This window comes from Ruditapes philippinarum, unplaced genomic scaffold, assembly GCF_026571515.1.
Source record: "Ruditapes philippinarum isolate M1 unplaced genomic scaffold, ASM2657151v2 ctg3788_1_1_1_1, whole genome shotgun sequence".
Taxonomy (NCBI): Eukaryota; Metazoa; Mollusca; class Bivalvia; order Venerida; family Veneridae; genus Ruditapes; species Ruditapes philippinarum.
In genome coordinates, this window is record NW_026865627.1 from 23,990 (window position 1) to 37,591 (window position 13,602).

The following is a 13,602-nucleotide window of genomic DNA, read 5'->3' on the forward strand; positions in this document are numbered from 1 at the left end:
GATTTGCTTAAACCAAACTAGCAAATCACTTACAGATCCTTGTTCCTTTTGTTAAAATAATACGAGTTAAAGATCATTATGCAATTGTCAATTACATGAGTGATATCTGGGCCATAGTAGCTCAATTGTGTCACTCATATAGATTTCACTGATACTTCTTTACCTGTTTGTAAGTAAAAGAAAAGATGATTTGGTATAAAACAGAATTGGTTACTTTTGCTAATGTATGACAAGGTCTTTCTCCAGCAAACTTAGGAGTTTGATAAATAGTTTTACATTGATTAGACTAGGTTTATGTCTTGTCTTATGATAGTTTTGAATAAAATGAAAATTTTACTGACAGATATAGCTGGAAGGTGTAATGCCCAGGGGTTGTTTGATACCACATGTGCTAGTTTACTGACAAAGAGCACAGATTTCTACAATATCATCAGGCAGACGTCACTCCTCCAATCAGCTGATTTATTACTGTTGAATAAACAAGAGAAGACATGTTTCTATGGCAACCTGCTAACGCTGATGACCATCCATTGTCATGTGAATCATATACTGCTGTTAGAAAATCAGGTTAGAAATTTTAGTTTAAAAGTTAATAGCAGGAATAGTAGTTAGAGAGAAAATGTCATAGTTCCTTTTTATGAAGAAATGTGGAGTCATTGTTTTGACCCTGTCATTTGTGTCTGAATGAGCAAACCATTTTGTGAAGTCTATTCCAAAAGTACTGTTAAACATTTTTTAATTCAAACTTGGATTTTTTTCTCTGTTTAAATGGGAACCCCTTTCTAAAGGGTTTTATTTTAATCCTGAAATCCAATCACGCACAACTTAAGCCTCATTTCAGCTTGTTAAGGTCCATTTCTAAGCAAACTTTTTAACTTTTCTGTCAGAGATAATCTGTAAAAATATTCTGCATCAAATGAGAAATTAATTCCCAAAAGGCAAGTGAATATTTCTTACTTTTTTTTTGGAGCTCAGCTATATTCCTGTTTTGACAAATCCATTTCTTAAAATCATTTCTGTTGGTTAGCCATTTCTCAGAAACTTGTCAAAGATACACACATATATTTTACACAGCCTCGTGCAACTGATCAACTCCATTTCTTTGTCTTGCATTTTGCCATTTGCTAAGAAGCTAGGTTGCTTAGAAAGAATGCCTGGCTGTCATTTTGACAGAATTTTGGCACTTTTCTAGTCAGAAATATTTAAGTTTTGATGTGACTTTCCTCATTGATAAAGGGATGGAAATGTTGAGCATGGACTCTTTAATGAACAGCTTTTGTTAATTAACTTGTAATGTGTTCTACTAGGTTCAAATGCTCTTGTTACTTTGTTGTTTTTTTATGGACATTTGACGATTCTAAGACTTATACTAAATTATATTTATAACATATAACCATATTTATATTATCTGAAGTTATAACTGAAGAAGTGTATTACATGTACATATAACATACAAGTTATTTTGAAATTTAAAGGCATCAACAAACACCAATGCTTCAAAGAAAGATGGTATGAAGTCATACAGTAGGATGTCAGACACTGAACAGATCACATTTCTCAGTACCTTCTCCTATAGAGTGGGACCACTTGGAGATGTCAGGTTGTTAAATATGAATAATTTATGTATTTATTTTCTTATTTGACTTATTTTGTTGGTTATTGTTTGATAATTTCTGCTCATGATGCTGTAGAGTGATCCAGGATAGGTCAGATGTCTGTCAGCTAACATTCTATATTGGTTGTTAAAGTGAATTGGTCTATTATAGAAAATCTGTAATACTGTAAATAATTATGTTGATAGTGTTCAGTATCATATGTGAAAACAAATCACAAAAGAATTATATACAGATGTTGGGAAACCTAATCCCATGTGACATATAAATATACATGTATCGCTGATAATAAAATGTTCTAGAACAAAATATTATTATTCATCATGAATATATTTCATACTAAATCACTTTAGAGATCTATCAACATTCTGTCTACCAGAAATACTTCATAAGAATAACCAAATGGTACATTTCTATAGTTTTTATCAATATTTGAAATACTTACAGAAGATATGCCCATTACATGTAGACCAATCCACTTTAATGCTCTAGAGGTTACAGTTGTGATCGCATATTCATCTAACTTTGTTAGAATTTCTTGCTACTAGTTGGAACTACGGTCACCTAAAGTCCCAACAACATGTATATCTGTAGGTCACATCAAAGGAAAATTTGCCGAGTGGTTAACATGTTGGACTAGTAATCTATGGATGGCAAGCTGTGCGGGTTCAAAACCCTGTCAGGGGCAAGCTGTTGTTTTCTTGAGCAAGAAACTTTACACTCATTGTTCAGTACTGGTTTGTTCCAGGAACAGATTTAAAAGTGTGTCTATAAGCTTATAGCTTCCTACACAATCAAACTAAAATAAATTCTGTATGAAAGGAAAATTTTGCAAACACTTTTTAGAGACCACAAAATTAGCAGATATACAATGTACATGTACCAGTTTCTTGGTGAAAAAAAAAGAACATATATTAAAATTGATATAATTCTCAACTAGCATAGGAATGGAATTAATTTATAATTTTGTGGAAAATATGGATTTTGATTTCAGTATATTTGACTTGAGATATCAGATTACCAGGTGTGGTTTACTGGCTCCATCAGAATGGGGGAAGACACTTGAGAACAGGTTACACCCACTTCATGACTGTGACCCCTGGTGTCAGTTTGCTCCATGTGTTGATCCGCAGACATTGTTCACTACAACATCGTGCTCAGTGTCTGCCCCTCCTTTACAGGTAGTGTAAAATTATTTGACATTGAAAAATTAAAAAAAAAAATATGCATTATGTATACTTTTCAATTCTGGTTCACCATTCATCAATACATTTTGGAATGATAGACCAAGGAAATGATCTCCAAAAGATGATGTGTCACATGCAAGACATAGGGTAGTAGCTTTAAGATCAAGGTGATACTATAGGAGATAAAAGTTTTAAGCTTCTGTAAAGCCTTGACATGCTTTGATAAATTTCAACGGTTTTATATTTCTGAAACATTGCATATTATAATCAACTATATTAATAAATAGCACATGTACATGTATATATGTCCAAGTTCATGCATAGACAAAAACTTTATATTTTGGGCCTAGTGTATGTTTTTGCTTATTAAAAATTATTTTAACAATATTTCAACAAGTTTTTCATTACAAAAATATATATATTGGAAATGTTTATGTGTATTTTTAGCTCGACTATTCGATAAGAATAAGTAGAGCTATTGTAGTCACCCAAGCGGCGGCGTCCGCGTCCGCGTCCGCGTAACCACTTATGTTAAAGTTTTTGTAATAGTTCAAATATTTTCAAAGTCCATTGACATATGGCTTTGAAACTTTGCACACTTGTTCACCATCATTACCCCAACCTGTAGACAGGAGGAGGTAACTCTATCAAGCATTTTGACAGAATTATGCCCCTTTTTCTACTTAGAATTTATGTTAAAGTTTTTGTAATACCTAAAATATTTTCAAAGTCCATTGACATATGGCTTTTAAACTTTGCACACTTGTTCACCATCATGACTCCAACCTGTAGACAGGAGGAGGTAACTGTATCAAGTATTTTGACACAATTATGCCCCTTTTTCAACTTAGAATTTACGTTAAAGTTTTTGTAATAGTTCAAGTATTTTCAAAGTCCATTGACATATGGCTTTGAAACTTTGCACACTTGTTCACCATCATGACCCCAACCTGTAAACAGGAGGAGGTAACTGTATAAAGCCTTTTTTTTTACTATCAAGCACTAAGAATAGTCGAGCAATGCTGTCCTACCGACAGCTCTTGTTAAGTTTCTGATAATGAAATGGTGAAACTATTTTACGTTTGTCCTAAATAACTGAAGAATTTGTAAATGTTTTAGATTCTGGATCCTTCTAGAGTAGAGGAGCAGCTACAGACATCTATGAAAGATTACCTCCAAACATGTGTGCATATAGACAAACAAAATAAACATGTAGGTTTTCATTATAATTTAAACTATTCTTTGCCCACCTGAAATATTTTGCAATCTTTGTAATAATAATTGTATACATGTACCTATATTTTATAAGTTGTAACAATATTTGACAAACCTTATTTTCAGTATATCACAAGTACCTCTTCCCTGAATTTCACCCCTCTAAACTGTTTAAGGTAGCTCGGCTCTGACAATTTCCTGTCTTATTTTTAAAAGATCAGCCAATTTAGGATATGACCTTCAAGACCTTCAATCAAACTGAGTGGGCAATTTACATGTAATTTTGCTGTTTTTAATGCTTCCGAGGATCACTTTTTTACCAGATATTCAAGAACTTTAATTTCATGGTATATTCAAATATTTGAGATATAGGTGTAATAGAATTGAAACAGATGCAATATCTTAACATTTTAATATACATGTGTACTTAGTTAAAAAAAAAGATTAAATCTAGATACTGCATAAGATGACATTTATGTTTTCTCATAAATGAGTTTTAAAAGGTCTCCTTGTATATTTTTTTATGTAATTGTTTTGTATAGGTGAAGATTCCAGAGTTGTTACTTTGGTACAGAAGAGATTTCATCTCGGGTCAGGGTGTCAGTGAAATTGATAAAGAAACTTATGGCCTATTAGCATTTATTGAGTCACATTTGAGTGGAGAAAAAGAAGCGAGCTTAAAGATTTTGATACAGGATGCTGAGACATCTCCTAAAAAAGATTCAGGTATAGTACTCCCCGCGGGTACCATGTCCCTGCTGATATTGTGGTATTCAGAACATGCCCTAATGCCATTAAAATTGACTACAGTTTCATTTGTCATGATAAAATGAAGAATCTCTCATTGCCCATCACTAAAGACATCATAAGTTTTCTGGAAACTCAAACACATTAAGTCTCTCCAATTAAAGTTACATCTCTTGGTAACAGTCACTTATTAAGGGTCATCGAACTCATCAGACAATACTTTATTTAAATTTTATGATTGGCTTTGTGGCTGAATCTTCAGATGTCAACAATATCCTCCGTGTAACATTGTCAATCTTCAGAAATAATGTTGTCTACCTGTATTTAAGTCAGTCTAGTGTATTTTTGCCCACAATCACTTCTTTTCACACAGTGCAAACTTAAGGAAATTAAAATCATGTGAAGTATCATGGTAAAGAACGTCAACTGTGTGAGTAATCAATCCAGTCTGGGAACTTATTGACTTCTCCTCATAGAAGGATTATTTTGTTCATTAAGAGTTATTCTGCCATCTACCAATCATATGACGAAAAGTAGTTGTAGTTCTTACTCATGTTAGTTTTTATAAAAGGCTTTTATGTACAGTCTTGTTAGTATAAGAAGAAAATTTGTACTTGAAAGTATATATTAATATACCCTCTTTTTTATAACTGACTTTACTAATCCATTAAGATTTTTTTTACTTTTCCAGATCATAAAAATGAGAGCAAGTTTAAGTTTGATGTAGATGTCTTACCTCATTGTAAAGACTTTATGTGTGTCTTCGACTTCGAGTCAATGTCTCATGCTCAACAGACTCTCTCTGTTAGTGGTGACTTGGAAAATAAACCGGGGGATGTAACTCTCAGTGACTCAGACACAACTTATAACCTAACACCAAACACTCTGGAATATATCAAATCTGATTGTCCTCTGGTGGCAGCATTGGTCAGTCTCATATGTTCAGATGATATGGAAGAAAGTGTGATTGACGATGCTTTTGATGACAGACATTTTACTATAAGTGGAAGCTCGAGTTCTTTTGAAAATAGCCTACAAGTTAGCATGAACAGGTCTAGGACTTCTTCCTCCATGAGTATGTTAGACCTTAAAAGTTACAGATATGAAAAATTATCCAATGAACTTCCAGCATTGAAGCGGCGCTTGTTGAATTTTATCGTCCCTCTGGCTGCAACGGAAGACATGGATATTCTAAAAGGGGATGATCCGATTTTGAAATTACTAACTAGTGATATTGTAGAAAGGTTTAAAACAAACATGTTCACTCTTCATGAAAGTTCAGAATTTAGGTCAATGTTGTCTGGTTTACTGGATGAACTGTTTGCTTTGAGAAAGTGGAAGGAAATGCTTCAAGTGATAGACTCTGTGCCAGTTACGGTTCTAAGAAGTCAAACCAGTCTGTGTAATCTGCATGATTTTGTTGTCTGCTGTTTGATTCATAAGATATGCAGTGCTGCAGATGACCCCTCATTAAAGAAAGACAAGTCAGAAGATGTGTCAGTGTATTTGAACAAAATTCTGTCAGCAGACGCGCAGGCTCATGAAATTCTAGCAGTTCATAACAAGTTACACATAGAGCATAACCTAGACTTGTTCAAGATGTGCCTTAGCAGACAGGATCTGGGTACTAGCATGAAACATGTGCTCTATCAGAGATTTAAACAGATTAAAGTTTTCTATAGGGTAGGTTAAATGATTTACTTCATGACATGTTTTTATTCAGTGCAGATTTTAATAATGTGCATTTTATTTTATAAGCATACTTGAGCAAGTGTTAGTTCTAAATGTTCATTTTCCACAGTTGTTAGATCTAAATGTTCATTGTTCACAGTTGTTTTAAAGTCTACTGTGTGCACATTTTTATGCTCCCGGGCATATAGTAATTGAACCGTCCGTCCGTCTGTCTGTACGAGGTTAACCTAGAATGGCAAGTTGGATTTTTCTTAAGTTCTACCTGTACCAATGGCTTCTTAGTTTACACACTTATTAATCAATACAAAGTACATGATCTAGTCAAGTTACATAACATGTAATATGGCTTCCATATTTACCAAGTTATTGCCCTTTTCAGCACTTAGAAATGAATAATGGTTAACCTAAAACGGCAAGTTGGAAATATCTTAAGTTCTATCTATAATGGCTTTATAATTTCCACACTTACTAATCAATACAAAGTACACGATATTGCCAAGTTATATAACTGTGTCATCCATATTTCCAGTTATTTCCCTTTTTTTCACTTTGAAAATAGGGCCTTGTCTGGTTAACCTATTCCGGCAAGTTGGATTTATCGTAAATTTCTCTTAATTGCTTAATTTATTTAATGATATCTTGCATATTTGGTAGGTGGATACCTTTTATGGTCCTCTAACCTTTGTGGAGTAAGTGGTCTCTAGGGTCAAAGTCAAGGTCACTGGTTTAGAAAATAAATTTTAAACATTTTTGCTCATACAGCCTTTATTTTTTGGTTGATGTTTTTCATGTTTAATACAAACATGCCAAGGGAGGTCCTCCTTCTTTGGGTATAGTATGTGGTCATTTGAGTCAAGGTCAATGTCACCAATGTCAAGGTTACCAATGTTAAAAATAGATTTTTACATTTTTACAGGTGTATTAACCATATTCTATAGACAGATGTCATTTATAATTGATAGGAACATAAAATTTGATGAAGTTAGTGGTCAGTTGGGTCAAGGTCACCTGCAGTGCTAAAAATAGATTTTTACACTTTTGCCTATACAGCCTTTATTTATTGACAGATATATTTCATATATGGTAGGAAGATAACTTGCATGGTATTCATCCTTTTGATTGGGGTAGGGATCAGTGGGTCAAGGTCACTTGTGCTAAAAATAGATTTTTACACTTTTGCCCATACAGGCTTTATTTATTGACAGGTGTATTTCATATTTGATAGTAAGATAACTTGCATGGTATTCTTCCTTTTAATTGAGTTAGGGATCAGTGTGTCAAGGCCACTAGTGCTAAAAATAGATTTTTACACTTTTGCCCATACAGCCTTTATTTATTGACAGATATATTTCATATTTGGTTGGAAGATAACTTGCATGGTATTCTTCCTTTGGATGGAGTTAGGGGTCAGTTTGGTCAAGGTCATCAATGCTCAAAATAGATTTTAACATTTTTGCCCATACAGCCTTTATTTATTGACAGGTGTATTTCATATTTGGTAGGAAGATAACTTGCATGATATTCTATAGGTGTCATTGGGTCAAGGTCAAGGGTGCCAAGTATAGATTTCTTACATTTATATATATTTGATAAAGTTGAATATTTATCACTTCACAAGTCATAGCAATGACTTGGCAACTTATATATTTCACAATTACAAAATGCCATGACTCTGTAAAGCTATATAACTTGTGTTGACAATTTTTTGGCAATGTTTCTGTCCATAACTGAGTGAATGGGTAAACATTTTTTGAAATATTGCTACTGACAAGAATCGGAGCCGGGGGCATTTGTGTTTAACAAACACGTTCTTGTTTTATATGTTTTTCAAATATTGATAAAAACAATAGAAATAAATTATTTGCATATTTTTATGAAATATAGTACCAAAGAATAAGCATATTAGAATACATGTATAATACTTTTTGTTTCATTTTCAGATAACAGAATGTGCCAAAAGCCTACAATTTAAACTATCTCTACAGAGTTCTGAGTTGATATCAGAGGAGGATAAATTGATTGCTAGAAAGAAACATCTCATTCTAGACAAGTAAACAATATATACTTTACCAATTCATCTTATTTTAGACAAGTAAACAATATATACTTTACCAGTACATCTTATTTTAGACAAGTAAATAATATATACTTTACCAATTCATCTTATTTTAGACAAGTAAACAATATATACTTTACCAGTACATCTTATTTTAGACAAGTAAACAATATATACTTTAACAGTTCATCTTATTTTAGACAAGTAAACAATATTGTACTTTACCAGTACATCGAATTCTGAGTCATACTACAGTGAGCATTTTACACCCATTGAGACCTCTATTAATGAATTGAAACATAAGGCATAAAGTTTGGAGATAATAATTCTGCAAATTTAAGAAACAGACCAAATAGAACCCTCTCAGAAACATATAAAAGCTAATTGAAAGCTTTCATCACTCAGTACATGTATAAACACCATTAGAATTATTAGACAATTAGACAGATATTGTTTTATGTCTAAGGTCTCATTAAAACCACATATGTACATCATATTCAGGTTCACATATTGGCACACTGTTGTACAGATGACAGAAACATCCCCACGGGAGGTGTTAGGACTTCTGATCAAATCAGGTGACTTTGAAACTGCAAAATCCTGGTTTACTCTGGAAAAACTTGATAACGATATAAAATTGGTATGTTCAACAATATTGTTAAACACATTCATATAGTTAGATATAGTTCTAAACTTTTAGAAATGTGTAAATTGCCTACTTGCATATTGATACATTACTGTATGTATCATTTGAGTTGGTTAAGAGTGATTGTTAGAATATGGTAACTGTATAGAATTCTTATCTAAATCTTTTTTTAAAAAAACCATCATTATGATACAGTACCCTTAATGTTTAACTTTCAGGCAGCACTTAAAATTGTAAATTTTCTAAAAAGAAAAATTTGAATTTATTAATAGAATACAACAATATTGTTTTTTCTTATTCAGGAAATAGAAGAGAACCATGTCAGCTCCTTGTTAAATATGCAGCCACCAAACACAACAAAGGCTTTCATGGTATGTTTTAAAAAATTGTTTTAAATTAATTAAACACAGGTATTTTAGAACTATATAAGGTTATTTCTTTCCATGTTATCAATAAAAGGTTATCAAAAATGGTCTTTATATACAGGGTTATCTTTATTCAGAAATGGTTTTTAAGTTTTAACACACATTTAATATAGTCATTATTATACCCCCGCACAACAAAGTTGTAAGGGGGTATACTGGAATCAGGTTGTCCGTCCGGCTGTCCGGCCGTCCGTCCGTCCGTCGGTTTTTAGCTCGACTATACGAAGTATATGGAGAGCTGTCCTACTCGCCCCGGCGTCCGCGTCCAGATTTTAGATTAAAGTTTTGGTGCAGTAAAAAATTTTTCACTATAACTTTGTCATTTCTTAAGGTATCAACTTCAAACTTCAAATATATGTTCCTTATCATCAACCACATCTTATGTGACAAGTGGCATAACTCTAGCACCAATATTTTCAGATTTATCTCCCCTTGAACTTAGAATTTTCCTTAAAAAATACTATTTTTTACCGATACTTCTTTATTTCTTAAGGGATCAACCTCATACTTCAAATATATGTACCTTATCATCATCCCCATCTTATGTGACAAGGTTCATAACTGTAGCACCAATATTTTCAGATTTATCTCCCCTTGAACTTAGAATTTTCCTCAAAAAATACTATTTCTTACTGTTTCTTCTTTATTTCTGAAGGGATCAACCTCATACTTCAGATATATGTACCTTATCATCATCCCCATCTTATGTGACAAGGTTCATAACTCTAGAACCAATATTTTCAGATTTATCTCCCCTTGAACTTAGAATTTTCCTCAAAAAATACTATTTTTTACTGTTTCTTCTTTATTTCTTAAGGGATCAACCTCATACTTCAAATATATTTACGTTATCATCATCCCCATCTAATGTGACAAGGTTCATAACTCTAGCACCAATATTTTCAGATTTATCTCCCTTTGAACTTAGAATTTTCCATACAAAATATTATTTTTTACTGTAACTTATTTATTTCTAAAGGGATCAACTTCATACTTCAAATATATTTACGTTATCATCATCCACATCTTATGTGACAAGGTTCATAACTCTAGCACCAATATTGCAAGAATTATCTCCTCATAAACTTAGATTTATTTACTAGAAAAATGTTTTTTTTTTTATTTTAACTTTTTTATTTTTAAAGGTATCTACCTCAAACTTCAAATACTTATTCCTTATCATCAATTACATTTTATGTGACAATGTTCATAACTCTTGAAGCAATATTTACAGATTTATCTCTCTTTGAACTTAGGATTTTCTTTAAGAAATATAATAACTTCTTTATTTTTTAATCTATCTACTTCAAACTTCAAATATATATTTCTTATCATTACACAAATGTTGTGTGGCAAGGTCCATAACTCTAGCATGACTATTTCTAGAATTATTCCCCTTGATCTTGGAATTAATGTTAACAAATGTTAATATTGATTTTTCTTTCATAGTTTTGTCCTCCTTACTGCGTCCAGTATTTTATTAGTCGAGCTTCGCTGTCTCCTGTGACAGCTCTTGTTTCTTGTCCGCCCAATAACTTAAGATTCCTTTGACCTTTAGTCTTCATATTTGGCATGGAGGTTAGTCATGATTAGTAGATGACCCCTATTGATTTTGAGGTTGCCAGGTCAAAGGTCAAGGTCACAGGGGCCTTGACTTCAAAAAGCTTGTCCGTCCAATAACTTAAGATTCCTTTGACCTTTAGTCTTCATATTTGGCATGGAGGTTAGTCATGATTAGTAGATGACCCCTATTGATTTTGAGGTCACCAGGTCAAAGGTCAAGGTCACAGGGGCCTTGACTTCAAAAAGCTTGTCCGCCCAATAACTTAAGATTCCTTTGACCTACAGTCTTCATATTTGGCATGGAGGTTAGTCATGATAAGTAGATGACCCCTATTGATTTTGAGGTCACCAGGTCAAAGGTCAAGGTCACAGGGGCCTTGACTTCAAAAAGCTTGTCTGCCCAATAACTTAAGATTCCTTTGACCCACAGTCTTCATATTTGGCATGGAGGTTAGTCACGGTTAGTAGATGACCCCTATTGATTTTGAGGTCAAAGGTCAAGGTCACAGGGCCTTGACTTCAAAAAGCTTGTTCGCCCAATAGTTAAAAATCCTATGACCCACAGTCTTCATATTTGGCATGGAGGTTAGTCATGATTAGTAGATGACCCCTATTGATTTTGAGGTCACCAGGTCAAAGGTCAAGGTCAAGGTCACAGGGGCCTTGACTTCAAAAAGCTTGTCCGCCCAATAACTTTAGAATCCTTTGACCCACAGTCTTCATATTTGGAATGGAGGTTAGTCATAATTAGTAGATGACCCCTTTTGATTTTGAGGTCACTGGATCAAAGGTCAAGGTCACAGGGACCTTGACAAAAAAAAGCTTTTCTTCTCAATTGCTAAAGAATGCCTGTCCGCAGTGTATTGTTTTTGACATTTTCACATTTGAATCATGTAGAATACATAACTTAGCAATGCACTGGCTTAGTAACCTCAGATTTGGCAGGCAGGTTGTCCTTGAGCTCTAAATGGCCACTGTTGATTCCGACAAAGTGGTATGCGGGGGTATTCACGCCATGATAGTGGCAGTTCTAGTTTGAAATTTAATCATTTAAAATTTGTTGACATTATTGCAACAGGAAAGCCAGAAAACTTTTTGAAATTGTTTTCATAAACAAATAGACAGATCTTTACTGATATTGGTAAATTGTATTCATAACCCATTAATAAATAGGTTCGGGTACAGAGTTGGTTAGAGTAGAAAAGTGTTACTGCTCAAACACCAACAATTATTTAGTTTTATAGGCCCTGTTTGATTGAGCTTGCTCATTGCCAGAAGAAGCTTATCACCATAAAAGTCCAATTATGATATTGAACCATCCAAAGATCTTCTTTTGATGGTTCAGTATCAAATTTGGACTTTTATGGTGTGCAGCTAAAAAATAGAAATTTCCATGAATTCCTTTTGTTTTTTTAAGCTTTTAGAAGATCTACGAACGAGAGATAAGGATACTTGTTTGATAATGTGCAAAAAGTTTCTTCAAATCTTCAACAACCAGCAAGATGTTCTATTTATAGCAAGTTACATGCTAACTCAGATGGAAAAAGATCTTGGTAGGCAGGAGCTTGATTGTATCAGACTGACTCATATTGGTGCCAGGGTAAGTGATCTTAGTATCCAAGAGCTTGATTTTCATGTTTATTTGACATGGTAAGATGAGAATATGGAAATAGAGTGCAAAGTTTTGAGAAGTTTTTTTACTTGACTTAATTCAAAATATTTCCTATATAAACATTTAGTAAACCAACTTGTATCTGTTATCTTATAGTAAAACAAACACGTTCATATAATTTATTCTGTGATACATGCTCAAAGTGATTTTTTTAACACAAGATGTGCCAAAAACAATAACTTACATTCAATATTTTTGCCAAAAACTTTAATAAAGATTTAAAAATAGATAACACCAATGTATATTACCTGTCTGACAGTCTAGTGCAACATTGTTTAAATGATGTGCAAGTGTTTGTATGATGTTTACTGTAAGTACATGTATTTAAATCAAATGAGATAGAACATATGTCAGACCATATTTTCATATGTAATGCAGCAAGTTTTGAAACAATATAACCTACAATGTAAGTTTGGTGAATTTGATTATCTCATAGTTTATTTAATCAAGTACTTCCATTGTATAAGTTTAGGGAGCTTTACAACAGTGTGAGTTTAAACAGCAACATACAAGTCCTCATAATTCTGTTATTAATTTTATTGATAATATATTACAGATGATCCTTTGTTTACCGGAGTCAATGCATGTAGAATATTGTCACCTAGTTACGACACCTAGATACATCCTAGAACAGCTTCTTATGAACATGAAGGTAAATTTTCCTTTTATCATTCAATTTCAAAAGAATGATTTAGACAACAGACCTTCTACCTTTAGCCTGCTGGAGGCAACTTAGTATAACTATGTGACCAGTGCATACCAAGATCAGCAGAGTTTTGTGCCATC

The 13,602-nt window shown here is 33.1% G+C and overlaps 1 protein-coding gene across 1 annotated transcript in view; it reads left to right on the plus strand.

Annotated features, from left to right (window-relative positions):
- LOC132729825 (zinc finger FYVE domain-containing protein 26-like) overlaps positions 1 to 13,602 on the plus strand; it is a 57,231-nt gene that overhangs the window by 18,501 nt on the left and 25,128 nt on the right. The window contains 11 exon segments of the mRNA XM_060715653.1: positions 344 to 567; positions 1,476 to 1,600; positions 2,608 to 2,794; positions 3,920 to 4,012; positions 4,558 to 4,741; positions 5,454 to 6,445; positions 8,395 to 8,504; positions 9,012 to 9,150; positions 9,459 to 9,527; positions 12,562 to 12,744; positions 13,373 to 13,468. Coding sequence (XP_060571636.1) covers positions 344 to 567; positions 1,476 to 1,600; positions 2,608 to 2,794; positions 3,920 to 4,012; positions 4,558 to 4,741; positions 5,454 to 6,445; positions 8,395 to 8,504; positions 9,012 to 9,150; positions 9,459 to 9,527; positions 12,562 to 12,744; positions 13,373 to 13,468 — 2,402 coding nt within the window.